This window comes from Blastomyces gilchristii (assembly GCF_000003855.2).
Source record: "Blastomyces gilchristii SLH14081 genomic scaffold supercont1.3, whole genome shotgun sequence".
In the NCBI taxonomy this organism is placed as follows: Eukaryota; Fungi; Ascomycota; class Eurotiomycetes; order Onygenales; family Ajellomycetaceae; genus Blastomyces; species Blastomyces gilchristii.
In genome coordinates, this window is record NW_003101680.1 from 659,406 (window position 1) to 685,777 (window position 26,372).

Sequence of the window (26,372 nt, forward strand, 5' to 3'; positions counted from 1 at the left end):
AGACCTGCTGTTAAGAATCTCAGTATAATGATAGAGAATAGTATTATGAAGAAGATATTGATCAGAGTCTAGAGTCTTGAGTGAGTCATATTCATGAAGAGTAGTGTCTGCAGAGAAGTTAGTCTTCATATTATTTTAAAATTCTGTGTCAAGATTGATATAAGTGTTAACATGAGAGCTTCAATCATAGTTGAAATCTAAGAACTAATGATCAAGCTGTTCACAGTTTCAGATGTTAATGAGATCATCATTATCATGCTGTGAATTTTGATAGATAAGCAATGCTTAAGAAAGATTAAGCTTCTCTTCATCATTCTGATCATCTTTAAACTCAGGTTCTGATTTCAGTATGTCTTCATCATAGACATCAACTGAGTGATTATAAGAAAGACAGCAATAATTAAAGATCTCTGTAAAAGAGAGTCAAGAAGTAAGAAGATTAATAATCTTAAGATCTTCAATTTAATAAAAAGAGTGATGAAGAAGAAGTTTGATATGAGTATAGTTCTCTGAATCAGTTTCAAACTGATAAACAGAAAAGTAGATCAACACTTGAGATTTTATATAAAGATATCTCTTAATTTGATGACTGTGAGAAAAGATTTAAAGAAATTCAAGAAATAAAAGATCTTTAAATTCAGTTAATCACTGCTTATATTTTTTCAAAAAGAATGAATCATATTGTAATTCATCAGATTCAAGAATATAGCTATAACAATATTCAGATTCAGACTGACAATCAACTGCAATTGACTCATGAGAACTCATTTATAAAGAAAGATTTAAAAGAAAATGACAAATCTTCTGAGCAGATCAATCACACTTCTCAATGAGTCAATTCATAAGTTTAACAACTGTAGAGAGCAGTGAGTGACTTGAACTGACTCTTGAAATCACTCATTGAATAATCTGATGATAGAATTCTGTGTCTGTTTTGACCTTGACAATGTACTTAGATAGATAATTAAGAATGACATGACTGTCAGTGTAGAGAGCAATGTCAGTATTTACTAGTCAGCTAACTGTAATCAATCTGTTATAGTTATTGAGAATTGAGTTATTATAATAGAGATGCAGCTGATAATATCTACTATTCAAAGATTTGAGAATAGCACAGTCAGTTCAGTATTCATGTGAGAAGTGAAATTAGTAATGTAGATTATCAGTGATCTGATATTTATAAATACAGTACTTTTTACTACAGTGATGATATTGAACACAGTTGAGAACTGTAGATAAATGTTCAATAATATTTATCTGATCAGAATGACTGAGAAAAAGAAATAATCATACATCTTCAGACTGAGTGTGATTAAGCTCAGAATTCTCAGCTGTAATAATGAGATCTCAGTAGTCAGTAAAGGCTTGATGAGAGTCTTCATTCATATCAAGTTCAGAATTCAGCACATTCTTACATTAAAATACACTATGTGAGTACACTGATTCATAATCTTGTCACTCATAACAAGTTCAGTAATCTAGAATTTTGAATTTCAGATCTAGAATCTTTTTCTTGAAGATTGTAAGTCATAGATGAAAGTAATGTGTGACTATAGTAAGATAGTCATGAATACTATCTCTTACAAACTTCAATCTCTCAAGATCAGTACTGCACTTCTAAATAACATAGTCAGAGAAGTGATGTATTAGATTATTTCAGTGATAATCTGCAGCTGAGAGAGTAAGAAATAGATGCAGAGATCTGATATTTTAAACATAGATCTATAGCTGACAACATTTTACATCTTAAAAAGAACAGATTTTATGAAGACTCTCTGCAAACTGTGTAAGTGAATTCAAAATTACAGCAGATTATGAAATATCAGCAGTAAAAGCAGTCTGCAGCTTCTGTAGAGCGAGATTCTTAATAAGAGAGTCAGTTTAATTGTAGAAAAAGCAGTTCTGATTATTAATCTGTCTGTGAAATAGAGAATTGAAAAGAATATATTAAAAACAGCTATGATGAGTAAAACAGTTATCATAATATTTAAGAAGAAACTGTATGTAATCTGTAAGACTAATTATTCTTTGTCTAGAGAGAATGAATTCAGCTTCATCTCATAAGAAAAGTGTTGAAAAGGCTCAAGAAAAGAGTGAGTAAGTGTTGTTAAACTCACTAAGTGATGTATTATAAGCTGAAGACAGAGTGAGATGATCAATCTGTTCTCACTGTGACATTTCAAGTTCATAACAGAGTTACTCAACTTCAGACTATGAGATTAAAAGATCTGAAACATCAGAGTATTCAGATGAGATATTCAAGTTGTCAAGATTTAAATGATTCTCATTCTCAATGACTGTTAATTCTTAATTATCAAGCTTGTGAAAAGAAATCTGATTAGAGATATCTTCATTTTCAGATAACTGATTTCAAGCCTCTTTATCAATCACAATGTTCTAATAACTGAGATGATTTTTACAGAGATAGATTAGTTATTGAGCAACAGCTTTTTTACAAATCATGAAATTTCAGTAAAACTGATATTACAAGTGAAGATCTGTATTTGAATTTGAAGACTTCAATATAATAATATCAAGATTCTTAGAAAGAAGTGAGAGAGTATTATAAACACAGTTAGTATCTTAAGAAAGTTAATAATATAGTCTTTATACTTATACTGATGTTCTCTGACTTGACAGACCTCAATGAAGACATGTATGTGTGAAATTAACATCTCTTCAACCTGACTAAGAATAGAGAGATCTGAATCAAGATCACTGAGATTAAGATTATTCTCTTGAGAGAATAAAAACAGCTTATCAGACAGCTGTCTCAAATCAACAGCATGATAATGAGTATAAACATTATCTTAAAGATTCATTCTGAATCAGTGAATTCAATAACAGCTACAGATCTTCATCTGTAAATCTTCAAGTATATTATGAAATTTCTGTATATACTGCTAATTATCAGAATTAATGACTGAATCTGTAAGATAAGTAGAACTCTGAGAGTTTATTGAAGAATCTGAGACAATTGCAGTCTGTAACTGATTATGTTTCTGAAGAATTGTGAGAACTTCTATATTTAATGTATCAATTGAGCTTTCAGATTATATAGAGTGCTAAGATATCAAGAAGCTGCTAACTCTTCTATTAAGTTAATTAATGAACAGATCTGTAGAACTCTGAGAAACAGAGCTTTGAGAAGTTAAGAATAAGAAAAACATTGTAAAAGCTGTCTATGATAAAAGCATGCCTGAAAAAGTGAAATGAGATTGACTTAAGAATGAGTTGAATAATGACACAGATGATTGATGAAAGACTGAAGAGAGATTTACAGAACTGAGAGATGAATTAATTATCAAAGATAACAGTCACAGCTGTTTTCTCAATTGAGTTAAGAATGAAGTTAATGAGAAATGTTCTCTATAACATCTGATAACACAGTGAGCTCTTTGAATGACAGTTTTCTTTTTACAGACTGCTCTCAATAAAGATACATCAGAACTATGAATCTCACAGTGATAAAACTTAATCTCAGATAACATATCTGTTTTAATAGACTTGTTACACCCCCGGCCGCGTCAAGGCCTCATTGCAGTTTCACACGGCTCATCGCTTTCATGCAGATGATTCTGTTCATTTCACAGGCCATTCGAACACTCTATGACATTATTCAGATATATCATAGAAAGATCCGATTGATAAATATGAGAATCTCACTTCTATACAAGATCAGCAGATTACTCTTTCTTGACAATGAGACACTACTGAGGTATCACTTCAGCTATTCTTGCTCATGAAATGAGAGAAGAGTGTTCACTTATTATCTATATAGAATAGCTAGATACTGACTTCTTATCAAAGAAGTCAGTGATTTATTTTTCTTCTAGAGAAATATATATAAGAGTTACTGTATATCTCATACAATCTTCTTAGTATACTAAGTATTATATCTGTGATATTCTCATAATAACTCTGTAGTCTACAAGCTCACTATTCAAGCAAGATAGTTAAGCTCACTTATACAGCTTCTTAAATAACTATCTCTATATAATACTGCTAACTAGTCACTGCTTCAGTTCTGTTATATTACAATTTAAATTACTTAATCTGATTACAAGTTTGAATCAGTTAAGCTCTAACAGACTGATATAGTCTCATACACTCACACTGAGACTGATCTGATCTCACTCTCTGAGAGAAACATTATATCATTTTCTAGAGTATGTATATCTCTATCTCAGCAGAAATCTGAGATTTCTGAACTTACTGTATAATTTGATATGAGCTTTTCAATCACTCTACTATTACTGCAGCCTCTACACATCTACATTTATTATGAAGATAGAGAGATTAAGATCAGATATTCTCTGAGATATAAGAAAAACATCTTATCTGAATTTCACAGCTTTATCTGTACTCTTGAATGAAAATTCTGCCTTAATCTGAGCCAGTATAATACTCATGAGATATAAGTAATATACACTGTCAATCTTCTTAAAGACATCTCTGTGACTACTTGAATTATCAAGAAGAGAGAGCTTGAGTATATCAATACTATTATAACTTAAAAAGAATTCAAGAACTTTCTACTGAATTAAATTAAAGATCACTGTAACTATGACTTCACAGCAGTACAGTAATTCAACTTATTATATTAATAAGATAATGAGAATTCTTTCAATTTTAATATAAGATTTGAAGAATATTGAGAGGAATTGACTGATGATTTGAATCAATTAAAAATACAGCTTTATCTTACAAAGCTGACTCATAAGATGTGAATAATAATATTATAATATCAGAGTTCATTAATTAATTACACTGAGCTTGTCAATCTGACTTTCTGAATCTATTTGAATAATCAATTCTTTGAGAAAAAGGTCAATAAGATCTCTTCTAAGTAATTAATAATAAGATCTAAACAGCACTGTGACAGCTTCAGTGTAAAGAAAGTAAAGAAGAATTTTAAGTATTCTGATTCTTCACTCACTACAAAGAAATATTAAAAAAGATTTGATAAAGATCTCTATTTTAACTGTGAAGCTGATAATCACTATATCAGTGATTGTAATAAGCTGAAGAAGAGAAGAAACTGAGAAGATATCTTCTTAAAGTTAACTTCTCTTCTGACAAATATATTCATGAAAGATAAAGAAGAGAAAGAAATGAAGAATTGATAATTCTCACATCTCTGAGTTCATGTTATGATCACAATGTATACTCTGAATAAGAAGATATCAGTGAGATGTCTACTCAACTCTGAGATGAATACTAACTTTATATTCTATTTCTTTTTTTTGATAAAGAGTTGAAAGAAGATAGATCTGTCAGATTATATGAAATTTACTGATGAAATAAAATGTCACTGTTTTGACATAATTTAAGTGAAGTATGTGATCACAGACTTAGAAGAAATCTTTAAGAAGAGCAGTCTGTTTCTTTATATAGTTAATATCACAGATGAGAATGTCATTCTAGATCTTCTGTAATTAAGAGAAAATAATTCTCTCATTGACTGAGTCACTTAGATGTGATAATATCATCTTACTAATGAAGAGACAGTGATAGAGAAATCTGAAGAGTTTCATTAGAAGAATCTTGAGAAAAAGATAGAGTCAATATACTGTATAACAGATAACTGAGACTTAAGAATAGATGAAAAAGTTATTACTCTCACTGCAAGATTAGCAGCAGTATCTGTTATTAAAGACAGATAAATATAACATCTCTTTACAGATTATAAGAATATCTTTTTAGAAAGAGAAGTAGTGAAGTTTTCTGATATCAAGATATAATATAAGATTTATCTTGAAGATAGTGTAATAATACTGTACAGGTCTCTTTACAACTTATCTGTAAAGAAATTGAATATTCTGTATAAATATCTTGAAGAAGCATAATCAAAGAACTGAATACACTTATCAAAGAGTCTGATAGAGATGTCTATACTCTTTGTACTCAAGAAGAATGATAGACTATGTCTATATGTAGACTACAGAGATCTTAATAAGATAATAATTAAGAATTACTATTCATTACTATTAATTAATGAGATGATTGATTGATTATCTGAAGCAAAGATGTTCTCAAAGATTGATATATAAGATGTCTATTATAGAATCAGAGTTAATGAAGATAATATTTAAAAAACAGCTTTTCATACTAAGTACAGTAATTTTAAATATCTTGTTTTATCTTTTGATCTTTGTAATGATTCAGTCATCTTTCAGATTTATATAAATGAGATACTGTAGAGTCTTGTTAACATCTTCTGTATAGTATATCTGAACAATATTCTAATCTTCTCAAAATCAGAGAAAGAATATGATACTCATATTTGAGAAGTGTTGAGTTGCTTGAGACAGTATCAACTCTATATAAATACTGAAAAATGCTCATTCTACATGCAGGAGATTGATTTCTTAGATTATATTATTAAGATAAACAGCATTTCAATGAACAGAAGTTGAGTCTCTGTCATTAAGAACTGACTGATGCTGCAGATATACTGTAAGATGTAAATATTTCTAGAATTTATGAATTTCTACAGATGATTTATCTATGCATATTCACAGATTACTGCTTCTCTTACAGATCTGTTAAAGAGAAGTATGAAAGATAGAAAAATAAGACTATTTATTCTCACTCAAGATACTATGCAGATATTTACAGAATTAAAATAAGCTTTTACAGATATTATAATACTGAATTACTTTAACTCTAACTTACTCAGTCAGTGTGAGACTGATGCATCTAAGAATAAGATCTGTGAAATCTTTTCACAGTTGACACTGAAGATCTTTCAATGTTGAAAGAATCAGAGAATAATCATCTCTAAGAATACAGATAATAAATTATCTGTGAGAGAAGGCTTTTTCAGAAGATATTAGTAATTATTGAATTCTTTAAGATTTGATAATATTATCTTCAGAGTAGTAAATACTCAGTGTAAGTTCTCACTATTCATACAAATCTGTATTACTTCTTGACAATAAAGAGCTTGACAGAATGTCAAGTCAGATGAGTAGAGCTGCTTTTAAAGTATGATTTCTATATCTGATACTGTTCAGATTAGCTTAATCTCACTGATATACTATCTAAACAGCCTGATTATAATATTGTTAATATAAAGAAGAATTCTATAAAAGAATCTCTATTATCACTATAGAAGAAGCTGACTATAGAGAGTTGAGATTCTCTGAAGCTCAGAAATGATGCTGATAAGATAGCTGTATAACTCAGTATAGAAGATGAAAGAAAATTCAGGTCTTTGTAGAGAACTAATACTGAAGATTATGAGCTTCTCATATTATATCTTACAATCATTGAATTAATAAAGAATGAAACAGTCTATAATCTTTCAATCTGACTACTTTTGAAATTCATTAATAAGTTATAGAAGAGAGATATCTCTACTACAGCTTGAATTCAGAAGTTGAAAAAGAAAGAATTCAGTTTAAACTTGAAAGAGACAGACTCTGAGCAGAGTAGTACTACTAAGAAATCAAGTCACTGATAACTAAAAGAATGTGAACTTCTACTGTTAAATGATTCAGTTTTTATCTCTTATAGCAGAGTAGTGTGTCAGAAGTTATTGAGAATTCATTATAATAATTCTCATATGAGATACTTTAAGTTAGAGAAGACTGAGAAGCTTCTAAAATATAAATATATTTAAGACAAGCTCTGAACAGATATCAAAGAGTATATTAAGACTTATAATATCTATCAAAGAATAAAGATTCTGTGATATAAGTAATATAGTAAGTTGATATCACTGTCTATTTTAAAGAGATTATAACAGAATCTATTGATGAATTTCATAGTTAATCTGCTAAAGTTAATAAGAGTCAAAGAATATGACTCAATTTTAATCATTATTAACTATTTCATGAAGATGATTAAATATATTTCTATTTATAAAAAGATTAAAGTCTCTGAATTAACTGATCTATTTTTAGATATCATTATTTATGATTACAGTGCTCTGAAATCATTAATAATAGATTGAGAATTCCTCTTCATCAGTAAATACTAATTGACTTTTTACTATTATCTTATAATAAGATATCTTCTCAGTACTGCATTTCATTCACAGACAGATAGTCAGACTGAATATCAGAATCAGATACTAGAACAGTATCTTTAAGTATTCTATTCATATTATTAGAATGATTGACTCAAACATCTTCTAATCACTGAATTCATATATAACAATGTAAAGAATGTAATCTTAAAGATATCTTCTTTCTATGCTTATTATAAATATAATTCTTTATTACTCAGTAATATCACAGATAATATTTCAAAGAGAGAAATAGACAGTCAGAATATCAAACAGATACAGAGAATAGAGTACTTCTCAGTATTAGAAGTAAAAGTAAGATTAAAACTTTTAAATAAAATTTATAAGAAGATGATAAAAAGTATTCACTACACTTAGAAGCAGTAGATAAAATACTATAATTAAAAACATCTTTCAATGAAGTTCTTGATAGAGAATCAAGTACTACTTTCAGTAAAGAATATCAAGATAATAAGACTGTGTAAGAAGCTCAGTAAGTAATGACTAGAATCTTTCTCAGTAACAAGAGTAATAAGTAAGCAGATATATAAGTTAAAATTACTCACAGAATTGAAATCAATTCATTCTATTTTTCACATTTTCTATTTAAAGCTCTATAAGCATTATCTCAGAGCAGAGCTGTCTCAGCTAAATAGTATTAAGATTAAGAGTGATATTGAATATCTTATGAAGAAAATATTAAATAAGTGAATATATTATAATAAGCTTCAATATCTCATTAAATGAGAAGATTATTCATTGTCAGAGAATTCATGAAAACTGCTTGAGTATTTGAAAAATGCTGAGAAAGAGATTACAAGTTATGAGATGACTAGTAGAGATTATCTCATTATATGTCAGAGATATTGAATAAGAAATACTGCTTAAAACTTCTCATTTTTTCTCAAAGAGTTTTTTTAGAGATAATCTTGTAATAATAAGTCAGTGTCTTATAAGCTCTATAGCACTCTTCTTCTATTTTCTCTCAAAGAGTTTTTTAGAAGTTTAATGAGACTATACAAGTGTAAAATTTCTGAAGCAGTTAATAAGAAAAGAAAGAAATATTTAAAATCAATAAAAAAGATTAATATTATTAACTTATAGACTGCTGCTATTCTAATAAGACTGCAGTCTGCTGAAAAAGTAAAAAGAGAGATCAGAGTCTACTCATTAATAATTATATTCTCATTAAACTTATTCTTCACTGTTGAAGTCTCTGATACTGATATCTTTATCTGCTGAGAAGTTAGTGCTGCAGCACTGCAGAAGAGTATAAGAAATGTATAAAATATTAACTTATTAACTTACAAAGCATCTCAGTCATCTGTTTTAACTGAAGTGAGATTCTCTTCAATCAGTGATTAATCTCTGTAATGCTTTCAATAGCAGCATCAGCTGATCTCTTCTTGAAGTCAGTTATTCTAAGATGTTTTTTCATCTCAGAGACTCATACTTTCATCTTCTTTTACAGATGAGTAAGAAGAATCTTCTCAGTCTTGATAGAATTTATCAATACTTAAAGCTCTGAGATTCTTACTCTGTACTGCTTGAGTATCTAGACTTCTTATCAGAGCTGATATGATATCTTTCTGTAAGATAATACTTATAGAGAGACAGAAGTTATTGTTACAGATATAATAGAAATAATGAAAGTAAGAGAAGAAACAGATATATAAAATCTCTCTCTTCTTCAGCTACTTAACACAGTGCAGACAAGTAGCAGTGCTGATTAGAGACTGTATCAGAGTCTTCTTATAGAGAGAAGATAAAGAAACTGCAGAATTCTGCAGACTCAACTCAGCAGTATTCTGAGCAGAGCTTGAGTGTGCTATGAAAGAGAAACTACAGATTGAGCTTCTCAGAGTCACTGTTTCTGAAATCAAGCTCTCTCTGAGTTTCTCTTTGAATAATCACATAGAGTCATACATCACTGTGTTAGTTAAGAAGAGAGATGATATTACAACAGTGATAAAGAGAGCAGAGAAAGAACTGAACATGAATGAATTAATTAATAGAAGAGATAATATCTCACTGTAAGATATAACAACTATCACTATAGCTGTAAGAGAAGTAGAAGAAGAAGAAGAAGAAGAAGATGTGATAATGAAAGTGATACTCTTACAGTTTATCAATACTGCTGTCTCTGCCTTTAACTAAGCTTTCTTAACAGTTATGAAGACTGCAGCTGCATTATAAAGACATTTACTTACTAGAAAATGTCAGAATAAGTTCTTTATTATTCTTTAAGAATAATACTCTCATGCACTCACTGTTGCAATTGAAGAAAGAAAGAAGAAAAATATATCACAGAGAGAAGAAGAATCTTTTCAAAAAATTCTATCACTACTATTAACTTTATCTCTAAAATACATTACTTTTATAGAGAATTTTATATATAGAATGAAATATAATGAGAGATCTATAAGTCACTTATTAACTATATTTTTCACATCTTAAATCAATATATAAGAAACTCACTTATTATGTATTTAATTTAAATGAAGATAAGTAAAGAAAGATCTATACAATCAGTAGAAAAACTCATCTATTTCTTAGTATCATATACAGTATATATACTGTCAATTGATTGATAACTATTGTTATATAACAAAAATAACTCTCAATCTGATAATTTTGAGAACATCAGAACTATGCTCTTAAAGAGAAGAGTATTATCATACTCTTAGTCATACTAAGACTCTGTTATAGTTTCACACAGCTTATTATTTTTATACAGATGATTCTGTTCATTTCACAGACTATCTGAATACTTTATAACATTATTCAGATATATTATAGAAAGATTTAATTAATAAATATAAGAATCTCACTTCTATATAAGATCAGTAGATTACTCTTTCTTAATAATAAAATATCACTGCCCCGGTGGCTGAATGGTTAATGCGGCCACCCGGTAGCGCCTTGGCGTGGGAAACCAAGGCGTGTGGGTTCGAAACCCGCAGGGGATACATTAAATCCGGAACCCAAGCACCTCAGGTTCCTAATAAATACAGAGGTGTACAAATCGCTCCAATAAAATCGCTCTATGTTCCTGGGCTGGGAAGTTATTATCGCATGTATCTAATTGTCACTCCTTTGTATTTCCTATGTTCTTGTTATCTTGACATGGTCTCAACACCTGTATTTCCTCCTGTATAACCAACACTTGGCCTGTATTTAACATCACGCAAGGACTCATCATAAGCTCCGCTTGCATATGAGTATAATGGAAGAATAATAATAATAATAATAATAATAAAATATCACTGAGATATCACTCTGACTATTCTTACTTATGAAATGAGAGAAGAGTGTCTGCTCATTATCTATATAAAATAGCTAGATACTGACTTCTTATTAAAGAAGTCAGTGATTTATTTTTCTTCTAGAGAAATATATACAAGAGTTACTGCATATCTTATACAATCTTCTTAGTATACTAAGTATCATATCTGTGATATTCTTGTAATAACTCTGTAGTCTATGAGCTTACTATTTAAGTAAGATAGTCAAGCTCATTTATACAGCTTCTTAAACAACTATCTCTACATAATATCACTGACTAGTCATCACTTCAGTTCTGTTACATTACAAGACTATTCACAGATCTGAGAGACTGCTGTTAATTATATAAAGTATTAACATGTCTGAAATGACAGAGAGAGTTCAGACTCATTTATCACAGAATCTGTGACTGTAGAAGAATCTGATTTCACTGCATGTATTCATTTACAGTTCTACACAGTGTAAAGAGATAATCAGTGATAGAAAAGATGTAATAAGAGAAGATTATAATACCTGAGTTCTCTGAGTGCAGTATTGAAGACAGACAGCTGTAGAAGTAGTAGAACACTGTAAAGAAATGAATTAATTAAGAGACTGGTTTCACAAGCAGTAAACACAGACTTTTAATATGTTATTCATTCTTGAGAATCTATGAGAGATGATTGATCAGATGTGTTATCTATTTAAGAATCTGTACAGAGTAGATAATTAATGAGATGTGTGATCTATTATTCAAGAATCTATACAGAGTAGATAGTTGATGAAATGTGTGATCTATTATTCAAGAATCTGTACAGAGTAGATGGTTGATGAGATGAAAGATGAACACATTGTAAGTGTGCAGAGATATAGTGCAATGTCATAGAATTGCACTTTGCTTAATTCTACACCAATCAGTGAGCTGTATTCACGCCAAGAACCTCAAAAAGGAAATTCTCCACTTTTAATGACCAGGGTTTTCATCATATATTTGCGGAGCGAAGCGAAGCAAATAATCCTTATCTGGATAGAAAAGAATAAAAAAACTTTTTTACCTCACTCTTGTGACATGAGCTGTTCAATGTCAAAGGCGTAGAGAAGTTGATTATCTTCTGATATGAATGCCATGCCACTAAGTTATATCTTTGAATTGCTGTTGTGAAGCCTATTTATTTAGCTCATTTTACAAGGACAAGCTAAATAAATCCTCTCTTGCAACTCTCATTTTTAAACATCGCCCAATTTTGAGGCTGACACTCCAGCTCCATGATATAAACAAAGCAAGATTCAGCCCATTGCAATATGTCCTATTGCTTCGTGATGGATGAGAATTCACTCCTTACCCCAGATGAGATGCAGGCCCTAAGTCGGGGGAGTAGTAGACTCAGGCCTACAACTTTCATTCTATGCATCTTTACAGTTCTTCTTGCAACTCTGTACGGATGCGCAGCTTCTCCTGGTTCAGTATTACCAGGCCAAAAGGTTCTTCAGTCAGATAGCACGCAGCTCCGAGTATTCCAGGTATACAAGGCGGTTGCCAGTGAACCGCCGCACCAAGTTCCAGGAGGCGGATGCAACACGGAACTTCTATTGATGAGACATGAGTTTGGTTTTAGCTATGGCCATCCGTTTGTGGGTAAGTTCGGATTTTTTTTTGGGATTAATCAATTGTTACTTATATCGCATTACTGAACATCGATTCACATATATAAAAAAAAAAAAAAGGAAACTATGTCCCTCCTCAATGTGATTTCGACACTGTAATCATGACCATGACTGTTACATCAAAGGGCCGCCAGTTCGACAGACTCGCGCTTATGTTTCTCGGAGATATCGAAGTATTCCGAACATCGACTGCAGAGCCCACACCTAATGGTATTATTTGGACCTATGTCAAAGACATGTCACTCTACAAAGCGCTCTGGACGGAGCCTCAAAAGCTAATTTTTGATCTTGGGAACCTAATCGACGACATATACACCGGCCTATTCGATGTGACGTTAACAGCAGTGTTTTCTTTGCAGCTTCATGATATTCGAACGGCAGATATTATTCTCCCTATCTCCGCACGGCGGTCAGCAGAGGATTCTCCAAGTGCCTTCAATATTCCGGAAGATAACGCAACTGTGACACATGTCGTACCCAACGATGCTTCACGGGCGGTCGTGTCCATATCTGCCTGTGGTCAGTCTACGGAGGAATTTTGGTATAGCAATGTTCTATCATCAGACATATATACGTTTAACAAAACAACAGGACCACTCTACGGTCACTCCCCTTTTCGGGAGGTACAGCTTTTCATAGATGGCCAAATGGCTGGAGTTGTATGGCCCTTTCCAATCATTTTCACTGGGGGGATTGCTCCTGGTTTTTGGAGACCAATAGTTGGGATTGATGCTTTTGATCTCCGCGAGGCAGAAATAGATATTACCCCATTCTTGCCGCTGTTGACTGATGGCCAAGCTCATTCCTTTGGGATAAACGTTGTTGGTCTTGGAGATATTAAAGATGGAGTTGCAGAGAACTCAGAAACGGTGGGATCTTACTGGGCCGTAACAGGGAAGATTTTCATTTATCTTGGTGGGGAGGTGACGGTTAATGATTCCGTAATAAAGGGGGGCAGCGATTCCGGGCCGGTTACTTTGACGAAGTTTGCGTCGAATATTACACATGAATGGCAGCAGAATCCAGCCACGGGCATGAATGAATCTCTGTCGTATACGGTTCAAATTTATAGGTCACTAAGCGTCACATCTCCCTCTTCGCGTTGGACTCAAAGCCTCACTTTTTCCAACTCCGCGTCCCTTTCCGATCAAGGTCGGGCGCAATTGACTAAACAGGTGACAAATGCTGCGTCAGAGTCTCTTGATTTTATGAGTGAAAAGGATATCATTGTTAGCAAAACAGCCAGTTCCTATCCACTCGAGGTCCACTCAGTGTATCGTTCCGGCGTTAGCGGTCTAGAAATCAACGCCTCGATGTCTCGCGGTTTGCAGTTCTACTACCAAAGTGATTTCAGTTATTATTCCCCTTATACCCTCACAACGGGGCCATCCCAATTCGATGCGACGCAGTTTGGCAAAGCCACGTATCAGTCCATGTCCGGCAGTTCACGGTCCACAGGCGATACCACAGAGGTGTTCAAAGAGAGTTCAGCGGGGGTCACTTACGACGTAAGAGTCAGGGCGGTTAATGGAACTGTTCTCCAAGGATATGACCAGTCTCCAGGATTGCACCAGTCACCAGATCAAGATGGACCCCTGGGCAGAGAGAGTATCAAAGCAATGTTAGGCAGAGGCCCAGGGAGGAAGAGGCCCTGAGCATTCCTCTAAGGACTGGGAGGAGCCGCTGGTTATTATTAGTTTTGTTGGTTGTTCAGACATGACCTGACTGCGTGAAAATCAAGATATTATTCATCCATGGCTCAAATTCATTCCTCTCATGCTTTTCTAGGCCGAGGTCTGGCTTGAAAAATGTCCGCCAAGCATGATTCCGGATACTATTGGTTGCGCCCGGTCGTAAGTAAAGTTCGATGCTATATCGCGATCTGGAATAGCATCGACCACCACGAAAATGACCCAAAGTGCGGCGAAGAGCAAATAACGGACATGACCCAAGCTCCCCAGCATGACTCTTACTCGCAATGATGGGGGTACGTGGATATATTAATTACAACGGAAACAAGATAGTTAGTTAAGTATTGAAATCTCGAGTGCTGCGAATGGGTTTTTGAAAACGTGGCGAGGGGTAACACGAGTTCGATGGGGAGGACTCCGAGTAAAAAGATATAAAATCTATTTTAAAAGTCTCAGCCAATGATAGACAGTGCCATAAATCTTGGCGGAAATTCACACTGTAATTTATACTGAATATTCAGTTCTTGATTATTCATTTATTTGTCTTCACTGCCATCTTTTTAATGTGTAATCTGCCTGCCAATCTCACCTCACAGCCAGGTGAGTATTCTATTTCTTCATCTGCTCATGCTGTCTTTCTTCTCTATATTCATTGTCACCTTCTAACTCTATAATCTTTATTGATCATGTTAAATTTTTACAAGAATAGTATCTTTAATGCTACTACTTCTCTGAGTTGTTCAGCCAGATTTGAGGGCATCTCTAAGTCATTCATTGTGAAGTATAATATGTGGCAGTTCAGGATTAAATCCCGCGTTCAATTGCATGTTTATATATACAGTTGATTTGGCTCTTTGAGATCTGGGTGATTTCCATGATTTCAGCATTAGACTTGTCAAAATAGGGTGATTTAAGAGCCACTACGAGAGCTCTTGTAGCCAGACAATCTCATATAAATAGAATACAGAGTGATTAGAAGCTAAATGTAATTACTCATTAAAACATAGTGGTATTTCTTAGCTGTAGTTATCAATTGAATCTGAGCGGCGCAATTCTTTTGATAGCGCCCTCCGTACTTCGTATATCTACAGATTAGAAGGGGAAGAAACATCCTCCACACGGGGTTTGATACTCGGACTCCGCGTTTCTGCTCCCGAATATCAGGGCTCCGACCTCGGGGCGGTAAAGTTAGGCTAGATTAAGCTCCCGCGACAATATTTCAATATTTGGCTCTGGAGTCTGGACTACTCAAAAGCCAGGGGCAAAATATCCCCAGCCTAGGCTGCTGAAGTGTGGAGTCCCAGCTTCCGGCGCTCTCCAGCGTCTCCCATGTGCGTTTTTGACGCCAAACATCTTGGCCGAGTTCTTCTCGGAGCAGCGCAGTCCTTTTGGCCCGTCTCACCCATCCCCCCCGGTCATGGGGGTTCGGTAACTACATATTTGCGACTGCTGACGTTGCAGTCTTGCTGATGAATCCAATCGGTCATGCCCCGAATGTTGTTGCCTCTCCTCTCGGCATGTCGCTAAGTCAGACTCGGGCATCCAACCCGCCAGATGCAGATGAGATGGCGGTGGCCCACTCGGTGTTCAGAACCAGGGCTGTGGATAGGCCCAGAGCTTGGGAGTAAAGACGCCATCGCGAATTCTGGGGTCAAAAATGGGCTAGAAACACCCCGCCTGTTATTAGCGTGGCATCTGTAGGTGGGTGGGTGAGCTCCCTGCTCTGCTGCTCCGAGAACGAGGATAGAAAACGTCCCCGGATTCCCCTCTCAACCCCGTCCTTCATATTCCACCCTTCCTGTACTCCTTAATCTGCAGACCACCATGGCAGCAAATACGCCAACACCAAACATGCACCCACAGAGAAAGAGGAAAGCTGAGGACGATGCTCGTCCGGGGACCAAAAGGCCTACACAGAAAAGAGCCTCGGCAGCATGTCGTAGCTGTCGTGCTAGGAAAGTTCGCTGTGATGTTTTGCTAAAGAGCACACCCTGTACCAACTGCCGTCTGGATGGAGCCGAATGTATCATTGCAGATAGCAAGAGGACAAAATTTGCCCGTACGGCGGATGGCACAACGCTCCTGATTGGAAATTCCCAAAAAGATGCCGGCAACAAAGATTGGAATGCAGCTGCGGTTGTGGCACCGAATAATGATCCCATTAACGCATCTGACCGTGGGAGCGTTGAACGAAGCAATGGTAGCTAGTGTTTCATATTTCGTCCATTCTTAACATATATATATCTTGCCCATCTCTAGTTTATGGGAAACTCTGGTATAAATAATATTGGAAACACAATTCCGCTGACTCTGCTTTTACACATTCAAGAATACGACAGCAGCGACAACGAATTACAACAGAAATCTGCATCTGATCCAATCATCGCGCATGACATGATCTTATCAAACATGTTCTCCATCATGCATCAGCTTTTTGGCCCCGCCCCAGAGACCATTCATAAGCAGCCAGACATAGACCTTCCCCGATTTATCAAGCAACACTCCATGGAGCTCGAGTCCGATGATTTCAGCTACCTTCATAAGAAAGGGGCTTTTGAAATCCCCCATTTCGCGTTCCGAAACGAGCTTCTGAAGAGCTATGTGAACTATGTGCATGTATATATGCCTTTCCTTGACCTTGAAGATTTCCTACAGACCATCTACGAGAATACCGGAAGGAAGCGGATAAGTTTATTGCTTTTTCAGGCCGTGATGTTTGCTGGAACCGCTTTTGTTGATATCAAACACCTACGCATGGCTGGCTATCAATCTAGAAGAGCAGCGCGGAAGGCATTCTTTCAGAGAGTAAGGGTAAGTTTGATTGTTTGGTGTGCCTAATATGAATCTAAGATTGAAGTTGACAATTTTGAAGGCACTCTATGACCTGGATTATGAAGAGGATCAAATCATCGTGATCCAGACATTAATGCTCATGAGCTATTGGTTCGAAACTCCGCACGACCAGAAGGACTGCTTTCACTGGATCGGCATCAGCCTGGCCCTATCCAGACTCAACGGCATGCACCTTGATATCACAACTGCAGTGATGGATCCCAATACTAGACGAATGTGGAGGCGTACCTGGTGGATTTTATATAGCCGAGATAAGACTATTCCGCTTGGTATGAGGCGCCCTGCAAGACTCAGAGAGGATGACTATGACCTGGACATGGTCAGCCTCGATGATTTTGAACTCCAACCATTGCCAAACCACCTGCGGCAGATGATCGGAGGCAGCGAAACCCTAAGCAACCAGTCATATCAACAGGTTTTGGCACTCCTGTTTATTGAGAAGGTAAAACTGTGCCGCCATTTACATCAGGCACTTGCGTTGCAGTATCGTACTCCGGTCCACGACGTCGAGATGATGAGAGGTTCACGGATGGCTCTTATCCCAAAAACAGAGGCAACGGATATCGCGCAAATCAGGTATCATGACGAGGGTCTAGACAAGTGGTTCGCGAACACCCCCAAGGAAACACGATATTCCCCACAATTCGCCTGCGAATTATCCGAAGCGGAGGAAGTCCTTCACCTTCATCGCAGTATGCTCAAATTACTCTACCTCGCTACACGCAGTACCCTACATCTCCCCCAAATAATACGAGCCCTCCCAAACAAATTACAACCCAGCGAATTACACCAAGAATCCCTCGAAAAAGTCAGATGCACCGCCGCCGAAATAACCGCCATCGCACAGGACCTGCACCACTTAAACCTTACCCGCTACCTTCCCTCAAACGGCGCCACCCCGCTCCTCTCCGCCATCGCAGCGCATGTCATCGACCTCAGCTCCTCCGGCTCCGCGATAAACTTAACCAGCCTAAACAGCCTACACCAATGTCTGCAGACCATTCTCCGCCTCCGCGAAATCTACCCGGTCGCCGACTCCATCACTTACTCCATCGAAAAGATCATGCGGGACATGGGTGTTCAACACTACCAACAGCAGCAACAGCAGCAATACTCGCATAACCCATCGCGACAACAGCGATGACGACCTTGACGACGCAGGGCCAGGCGGGAGGCGCGGTAACCACACCGTCAGATTGCTATGACCTTGCCAGCGCAGGGATGGATTGCTACGGCCCCATGTCGTCGCCCAAGGCGTGTCCACCCAGTTTGAAGATTTTGGATTCTATCGTTAGCCACCCGCGTGTGCGGGAGGGGAGCAGCAGCGTTTCTTCGTCTGCGTCTGAGAACGGGGGTGAGGCGGGCACCAGGGGTAGAGATGTGGGCGAGGATAAAGATGGGCGACCGGGTGAACACGGGAATGAGATGGGGGTGAAGAGTAAGATCGAGAACCGAAATGGCAATGGCAATGGCAATGGCAATGGCAATGGGGATGGGGATGATTTATGCACGCCTGTGTCCAGTCACAGCAACCCAAACGCCTACGCCCATGACACCACCAACACGGGCGTCTGCGGTTTCTCCATTGACCATATTGCACAGCGCCCGTTACAAAACCCAGCTGAACCCGAAATGGGCGCGGGCGCGGGAGCGGCCACTGCCACCGAATCCGAACCACCACCACACGAGCTGGGCAATACACTACTCAGCGAGGATATGGACGAACAATCCATCGACACCATGCTGAAGGAGTTCGCAGGGAACTATAGCATATTTGAGATGGGCTATGCGATGGGCGAGGAGGATGGGGTGGGTATTGGTAGTTTACCTATTACGATCGATGATGGCGATCTACTAAATGGCAGCAGCAATTTCGTGGTCGAAAGGAAGGCTAATGATCCCGCCGTCTCTGATGGTGGTGGGTCAGAGCAGACTGTTCGGCTTTCGGTTTGAGATGGATATTTCCTTTCTTTATTTCCTGTTTTTATTTCTTATTGTGGTTTTTCGTATTCGACTCACCCGTGGATCCCGCATGAATGCATGCGTAATGTGATGATGAAATGAACATGACAATAAATTTATAGTTTCCTGCGTCTTCGTCTTCTTTTGCTTGTGAAAATAGTAATACAGAAACAAAGGCGAACTCACTACGTATGAATTGCTCAATTATTTGATAAAATTCTATCCTACCCCTATCAAAGCGGTGACAGTTAGTCGACGATAAGTTTAAACTAGCCCCAGTCAAAACTAAGTACGTACACTGCATAATCTTCGTTATTTAAATCATTTCGATTTCTTTTATATAGCTCTATATCTATCTAGCTCAACAAGGTGTAACCTACCATTAAACGGAAACAACTCAATGGCCATGATTGGAGGTTTGTTTTTTTTTTTTTTTTGTTTTTTTTTTTTTTTCCTCTCTCTTCTGATGGAAAACCACCGCATGTCGATGTGAATGATCGAACAAAACACCTTAAGGGATAGTCGTGAAAATAGTACAGGGGCCTGCGTTCTTGTGTGGTACTAGTGGGAAAGAGCAGAAGTTGGGTTGAGCGGAATGTGGTATCAGCGACGAAAAAGAAATAAAGAAAGAAAAAAAAAGGGGGGAAGAGGATATGCAATGATACAATGGTATATAGGGAGAAGTAAAAGGCAAGAAAAAACTGGACAAGGTAATACGCCAAAGAAAACCGAGTCAAAACACCTAATATTAATATATCGTAAAAAAAAAGAGAGAATAGAAAATGACAGAAGAGAAAAGAAAAAGAAAAACATGACAAGAAAAGCCCGGTATCCGACATTTCTCTAAGCAACTGAAGCATCAAGCTTTTTCCCCTTCACACTCTTCCACTCAACACCAAGCGCTCCAATAATCCCTAGCGCCGACATCGCAACCGCGGCATACCATGTCTCCGTCAAGGCAGAGTTATACACCTCCTGCACGGCATCAAGGAATCGCTCCGGAATCACTCTCTGCAACGACGTTGCACCTTCGCGTAATACGATGGTCGGATCGACCTCCGGCGCAGCGGAGACAATACCTGTGAAAAGCTTGTTGGTGAATATGTTCTGGGCGACGGAAACGAAGAGGGCGCCGCCGAGGAGTTGGGAAAACATGGCCACGACGATGCCGATTGCAACGTCTTGGATGTCCAGGACCACTTGGGGGATGAGGATGGGGAGTTGGAATCCTATTCCAATGCCAAGGCCGTAGATGACTTGATAGCCGATCCATTTCGGGGAGCCGGTTTCGGTAGTAAAGGTTGTGAGCAATGCAGCGCCGACGGTAGCGAGGACGGTAGATATGTAGAAGAATGGGGTGAAGTATCCCATCAACGAGATTGAGACGCCGCCAATAATCGAGCCGATCACGAGGCTAAGGACCATGGGGATAGTCATAACGCCGGACTTGGTTGCGGAGGAGCCCTTGATCGCCTGGAACCATAGAGGGAGATAGAAGACGAGGATAAAGAAGGAGGAACCGAGGGTGAAAGCGAAGAAGCTGGCAAATCCCATGCTACGTTTTTTCACGATGCGAGGGGGAACGGTTGCGTTTTCTCCCTTCCAAATCTGGATGATGACGAACGCAATGATGAGGACACCGAAGAGAACGAAGAGGGCGATGATGCGGGCGTTGCTCCATGGGTACCTAGTGCCTCCCCACTGAAGCGCCAGAAGAAGGGAGACAATACCGGGCATGAAGGTTGCTGTTCCCCAGGGGTCCAGCTGTGCTAATTGGCCCTTCCAAGAATCTGGCTTCTTCAACGTCTGCTTCGGATGGGCAAGGAAAATGAAGATGGCGGCAATCGTGACGGCGCCGATGGGAAGGTTGATGTAGAAACACCATCGCCAGGAGACCTTATCCGTAAAAGCACCACCCATCAATGGTCCGGCTACAGAGGCAATACCGTACATACTGCTCAATACGCCATTGTCTATTTCAAATGCGATTAGAGTGGTTGACAAAAAAAAGAAAACACTAGGGAAGAGGGTAAATACGTACACATGGGACGTTTTTCCAATGCGACAGAGTAAGTGATGATAATCATAGCACCACTGAAAATGCCCGCTGAGCCAATTCCAGCAATGGCGCGGCCGACGATCAAGGCTTCCGAGTTAGGTGCAGCACCACAGACGACCGAACCGATCTCGAATATCAGAATTGCAGTCAAAAACACCCATTTGACTGGGTAGAAGGAGTAGAACTTCCCGAACATCAATTGAAAGGCGCAGGTTGTTAGTAAGTACGAGCTCCCGTACCAACCAACATCATCTAGAGCTTTAAAATGGTCCGTGATCTTGGGAATGGCGGTGGCGATAATCGTGTTGTCCTGGTACGGTGCACGAATTTTGTCAGTGGACTCAATAATACATCCCAAGTTGAATCCGAAGATGCGATTCTGGAAGGTTGGATTGAGAGAATATTTCGCGTACCAGTGCAACAAGGAGAACAGCAAGACACAAGCCGACGACAACAATTATGAGAGGAAACCCCGAGAGATAATTTGTCTCATTGCTGTTGTCATCTTTTGCGTTGCCATCTTTTGCGTTGTCGGTTGACACTTCTAATCCATCTGCTCCCTCTGGTATTCCGGAGAGCGTCTTCTCGTCTGCACCTGCTGTTGCCTGTGGCGTGGGAGCTTCATCGTGTGTGGAAGCATTGTCTTTCTCCGGCTCGATAACAGAATCGGGATGGCTTGGTACTGCTGTGGAAGCAGAAGAAACTGGACCTACTTCCCCCGTCGCTTTAGCATCAGAGCTGCGGGAGAAAAGGGAGTTCAAAGATTTCATAGTTTAGATATTCGAATGGGGATGCAGTAGTTCCCGCTGACCGCGGCTTTCTTCACGCTAAGTAGGATGTTAATGTAAAGGGCTGAGAAGAATAGCGTGGGGATCGAGGTTCTTCTACGACAAACATCGTTCGGAAGGGACAGCAAAAAAAAAAGAATACGAGAAAGCGGGAGAGACGCAGATGGGCGTGGGATCAGATTAAATATCTCTCGCAAAATTCTTGCATAAAATATCGAGCACGAAATGATCATGAACAAACAAAGGAGAAGAGAACAGAAAAAAACCTTTTCAAGCTGGTCCCCGTCCAGCTAGTTCAGGACAAGTCCACGAACTCGGGAGGCCAAAGATTGGCTAAGATGAGAACAATTCGGCGTACGGGTAGATTTTTTTCCCGTTGAAAGCAGTGTGGGCATAGTTAATCCTTGGTTTTCAGGGTCAGGCAGGCAGCATACGCAGTATAATTGTATTTTTGACGTTGTTGCAGAATCTCCATCTGTTTGGTTTGAACCTGACAGATTCCGGACTTTTTTGAGCTCTTTCCAGCAGCCACAGCCGCGAATAGCCAATAATATGCCCAATGCCGCCCGCTGCGCCTTTCACCGTCATTTCATTTACCCTAAAGTGGTTAGTTAGCATTTCCAGCCCAAACGCTGGAAAACTCATGGCTGTCTCTGAAGTTTATGGCCCGAAACGTCCCGTTCCATTATTATTATTATTATTGCCCACACGGAAGTTGTAGTTACATGAGATGTCGGGGAATCGGTCCTTGGGCGTTCCAGTGTGTGCAAAATTACCGTGCTCATCTTTGCAGTCGTGATCAGAAACGGAGACGGCAGAAGGCTTATGTGCCCCGGCCGAACCTAGTACGGAGTAGTTGAGATTGACATAGTTGTTCTCTGGGTTTGTCCTTGGGTCGCATCAAAGATTTCTGGACAATATAATTGGTGATTCCTTCACTGGCGACTCAATTAACATCTCGTATTCCGCGTGTCGAGCTGTGGCTTGAAGTCTGGAAGCGAGAACGTGGTTCAGGCCCGAAATTACGTCTTAGCGCCCTCCTTTAGTCACGTTTTGATTCGATCATACGGAGTACTCCGTACATAGCTAAACGAATACCTACTCAAGGCGTTCCAGGGTTTGCTATGCAATTGGGACGTTGCACAACGACGACAGGCCGTCATCAGTCTCGTCAAAAAGGGCCCTTGGAACGCAGCCGCGGAGTTTCAGCAATCCGCCTGACTGACTCTGGCAAGACTAGTTATACGGGTTCTGCTGTAGTAGTAGTAGTAGGAGGAGTATAAGAAGTATATAGTATGGAGTATAAGAGTAGTATACTCCGTATAGGTTAGGTATATAGGAGACATTCTGCTGAGGTTGAGATAGGATTTCGCACTTTCCCTTGTTGGCGGCTTGTGGCGGTGGGGAGGGGCAATTCCTGGGGCTTAGTAATCCCGGGGACTTGAGCCTCCGAGCCTCCGCGCTGCCGGATCAAACAAACATCGTCAACCCGATGCGATGCTCAGCGGGTTGGAAAGGGAATAGTTATACGCTGTACATTATCCGTACATCTATCTTATCTATCTTATTATTATTATAATTCTTGACTAACTCTTGGTCTGGCTGACCAGGCCGCCGAGAATAGCTTTGCATCCGCTTCCGAGTCATCATTCCTCCCTCCCCTCCTCAGGAGGGCGATCCATAGGACTTCTTGCCGCCCCATGCCCCTCGTAAGAACCTTATATAGTTCCCGCTCTCGTGCTTCGGAATGACCAGGAGGGCAAGGGGAATTGTGCAGCCCTCCTTATCCTTCCTGGATGCTATCGAAGGGCGGGGTTCTATGTCATCTCCTAAACAATCAGCGCGTTCCTTGACAGGATCAGATTTGGAAAGATATGATATGATGCTCACAACTCTCCTTCACATGCAACACTCTCATGACTTATCTCCACACTCCACACAGCGCCCCGAAATATCCTAGCCTCGTCCGCCTCTCTACTGGGTACTCCGAACTGCCTCTTGAGTTGCCGGAACCTTTATCAATTAGTGCCGCCTCCAAGTTGTTGTGAGAGCAAAGCCTCTCGGACATTCGCTGCGGGAGGTGTGTCATAGCATAGGAGAGAGATACTACCGCCCCTCCTCTGTAGCCTTAGACCTATCGGAGAAGATTGTCTCACTTTTCCGTAAAATAAAACCAGACCAAATCATAACACTGCTGCCTCCGTATGTAACAGCTGGCTAACGTGGTATATAGTTTTTCCTATTCAACCTATATTCTCTTGTTAAACGGTTGATTATTAATATCTTCAAATTCCCCAATAGCAATCCCATGCGCAGTACAGTACTGACTCAAGAAAGGTTGTACTTCGCGTAGCACTGTTAATCCAATATGTAGCCCCACCAAAATGGAATGGGATGGAATGGAATTCACTGGCTAATATTGTGTCCCTGACGGCGCATATATTAATTATTATTGAAAACTGAGTGCAGATATTTTGGATTCCTTATGTGAAAATGTACCAGCCGAATAATGCCAGACCATAGCAGCAAAAATACATCAAACCATTTGATCTCCAGAATCGATCTATAGATATTCCTGCACCAAGATGGATACCTGAACCCACTCAGCCAAAGGAACGAGCACCCACCTAAACCCCACACGCCCAAGAATTAATCCGAAAATATAAAGAGAAAACAAGCCCGAACCCCGGGTCACGAAACAGCAGACCTCAAAACCCTCGCCGCCAACTCACTTAATAGCCTCGCCTTATCCTCACCAGGCAACGCCTGAAAAACCTCATAAACACTCTTCCCCCTCGCATCCCTCACCGCCCCCAGTCGATTACCCGCAACAGCACCCGCCACCGCACCCGCCAAATTCGCAACAATAAACCCCAACGCCGCCCCGCTCAATCCACCCACAATCGCCCAGAACCGACCCGTCGGCCTCGTCCCGCCATGCACAGCGTCGTCTTCCGACAACCCTTCCTCGCGCAGCATTTCCTCGAATATAGAGCCGAATTGGTCCGAGGCGAAGGAATCGGACCCTGTTTCCGGGCCCGATGAGAAAGCGGGTGGTGAAGGGGTGCGGGGTTTCCTTTGTTGTTGTTGTTGGCGGCTGCGCCCGTTGTCATATTGGCGTCGGCGGGTGGGGTCGGAGAGGACGTAGTAGGCTTCGTTTACTTTTTTGAAGGTCTCTTCGCGCGCAGGGCGTTCGGGGGAGGTGGTGGGGACGCGGTCTGGGTGGGATTTTAGTGCGGCGCTGGAGGATGATGATTTGGTTTTGTTGGTTAGTAGAGGTCGTTTGATTATCGGGAAGGTGAATTTTCGGAGGGAAGGATTGTTCTTTGCTGACCGTTTATATGCGAAGCGGATCTGGTGCTCCGTGGCTGATGGGTCTATTTCGAGGATCTTATCTTCAACAACAAGGGTTTGGTAAGTAACAAGTACACACGGTGAGACCTGTAGAGGAGGCTTCGACATAATTAAATAAAACCAAACATACAATAATCTACACCGGTGTCTATTTTATATCTCCCATTAGCCTCTAGATTGTACAGAGTAAACAGCTGAGCTAGATATGTTCTTACCGCCCATGATTTTCTGTTCATGCGGCGCTCGATGTCTTTCGATGACAGGTAAAACAGCTTCAAATGAACGAGAATGGAAAATACAAGCGATAAGAGTGCATATATGTAGATGTAGAATAGATGGATCCTGCAATGTCAAGTCGCATGGAACTTTTAGTAGATATGGCCCTCCTACAGTTAGTTGTTTATAGTCAGGTTTAAAACGTCAAAATGATGACATGGGATGCGCAAAAGCATAGTTGCAGATTATGTAATGAGCATGTTAAACTAAACATTGACTTAACTACGCTGTAACAGTGTGGTTAACTTTCAATGTTAGTTAAAGTTAACTAACGACCCAGATACAGATTATTTAAGGCACTAAAGTTCATGACATGACTTTGCATCAAATGGTGTGAAAACATTGTATGAACAGATCAACTGCAGTGGTAGTGGAGTGGATCATATCAACTTGCCCTAAACACTTCTGTGCTTGTCGAACTTGATTTCTGCGTAGTTCTCCAGAAA

The 26,372-nt window shown here is 39.0% G+C and overlaps 4 protein-coding genes and 1 pseudogene across 6 annotated transcripts; 3 read left to right on the top strand and 2 right to left on the bottom strand.

Moving 5' to 3' along the window:
* The first annotated feature begins 10,894 nt into the window (after positions 1-10,894).
* BDBG_16465 lies at positions 10,895-10,983 on the top strand (annotated as a pseudogene). Its single transcript has one exon. The product of its transcript is annotated as a tRNA-OTHER (tRNA).
* A 1,452-nt stretch (positions 10,984-12,435) lies between these two features.
* Positions 12,436-15,104, top strand: BDBG_01754 (peptide-N4-(N-acetyl-beta-glucosaminyl)asparagine amidase A). The gene is made up of 2 exons (XM_002627037.2): positions 12,436-12,914; positions 13,004-15,104. The coding sequence occupies exons 1-2, from the start codon at positions 12,581-12,583 to the stop codon at positions 14,596-14,598; spliced, it is 1,929 nt and encodes a 642-aa protein (XP_002627083.1). The 5' UTR covers positions 12,436-12,580; the 3' UTR covers positions 14,599-15,104.
* Positions 15,105-15,879: 775 nt separating this feature from the next.
* BDBG_01756 (FarB protein) lies at positions 15,880-19,894 on the top strand. The gene is made up of 3 exons (XM_031720471.1): positions 15,880-16,834; positions 16,964-17,445; positions 17,507-19,894. The coding sequence occupies exons 1-3, from the start codon at positions 16,459-16,461 to the stop codon at positions 18,629-18,631; spliced, it is 1,983 nt and encodes a 660-aa protein (XP_031576670.1). The 5' UTR covers positions 15,880-16,458; the 3' UTR covers positions 18,632-19,894.
* Positions 17,692-24,481, bottom strand: BDBG_01757 (major facilitator superfamily transporter). The gene is made up of 4 exons (XM_002627040.2): positions 21,922-24,481; positions 21,491-21,818; positions 19,747-21,422; positions 17,692-19,679 (listed from the first exon to the last, which is right to left on the bottom strand). The coding sequence occupies exons 1-3, from the start codon at positions 22,276-22,278 to the stop codon at positions 20,293-20,295; spliced, it is 1,815 nt and encodes a 604-aa protein (XP_002627086.2). The 5' UTR covers positions 22,279-24,481; the 3' UTR covers positions 17,692-19,679; positions 19,747-20,292.
* A 141-nt stretch (positions 24,482-24,622) lies between these two features.
* Positions 24,623-26,107, bottom strand: BDBG_01758 (the record flags this gene model as incomplete). Of its 2 annotated transcripts, XM_031720472.1 has the most annotated exons (4): positions 24,623-25,537; positions 25,631-25,691; positions 25,781-25,798; positions 25,866-26,107. In XM_031720472.1, the coding sequence occupies 4 exons, from the start codon at positions 25,870-25,872 to the stop codon at positions 24,988-24,990; spliced, it is 636 nt and encodes a 211-aa protein (XP_031576671.1). The 2 variants fall into 2 exon arrangements, with proteins under 2 accessions (XP_031576671.1, XP_002627087.2); XM_002627041.2 differs by having other exon boundaries at positions 24,988-25,691; positions 25,866-25,872.
* Between the last annotated feature and the right edge of the window lie 265 nt (positions 26,108-26,372).

Bases quoted from the DNA above. Each gene is read 5' to 3' on its own strand.
- BDBG_01754 (XM_002627037.2), top strand. From the start codon at position 12,581: ATGTCCTATTGCTTCGTGATGGATGAGAATTCACTCCTTACCCCAGAT. The intron at 12,915-13,003 runs GTAAGTTCGGAT...AAAAAAAAAAAG, and splicing joins CTATGGCCATCCGTTTGTGG to GAAACTATGTCCCTCCTCAA.
- BDBG_01756 (XM_031720471.1), top strand. From the start codon at position 16,459: ATGGCAGCAAATACGCCAACACCAAACATGCACCCACAGAGAAAGAGG. The intron at 16,835-16,963 runs GTAGCTAGTGTT...TACACATTCAAG, and splicing joins GAGCGTTGAACGAAGCAATG to AATACGACAGCAGCGACAAC. The intron at 17,446-17,506 runs GTAAGTTTGATT...ACAATTTTGAAG, and splicing joins CATTCTTTCAGAGAGTAAGG to GCACTCTATGACCTGGATTA.
- BDBG_01757 (XM_002627040.2), bottom strand. From the start codon at position 22,278: ATGAAATCTTTGAACTCCCTTTTCTCCCGCAGCTCTGATGCTAAAGCG. The intron at 21,819-21,921 runs GTACGCGAAATA...GCACCGTACCAG, and splicing joins CTGTTCTCCTTGTTGCACTG to GACAACACGATTATCGCCAC. The intron at 21,423-21,490 runs GTACGTATTTAC...CATTTGAAATAG, and splicing joins ATTGGAAAAACGTCCCATGT to ACAATGGCGTATTGAGCAGT.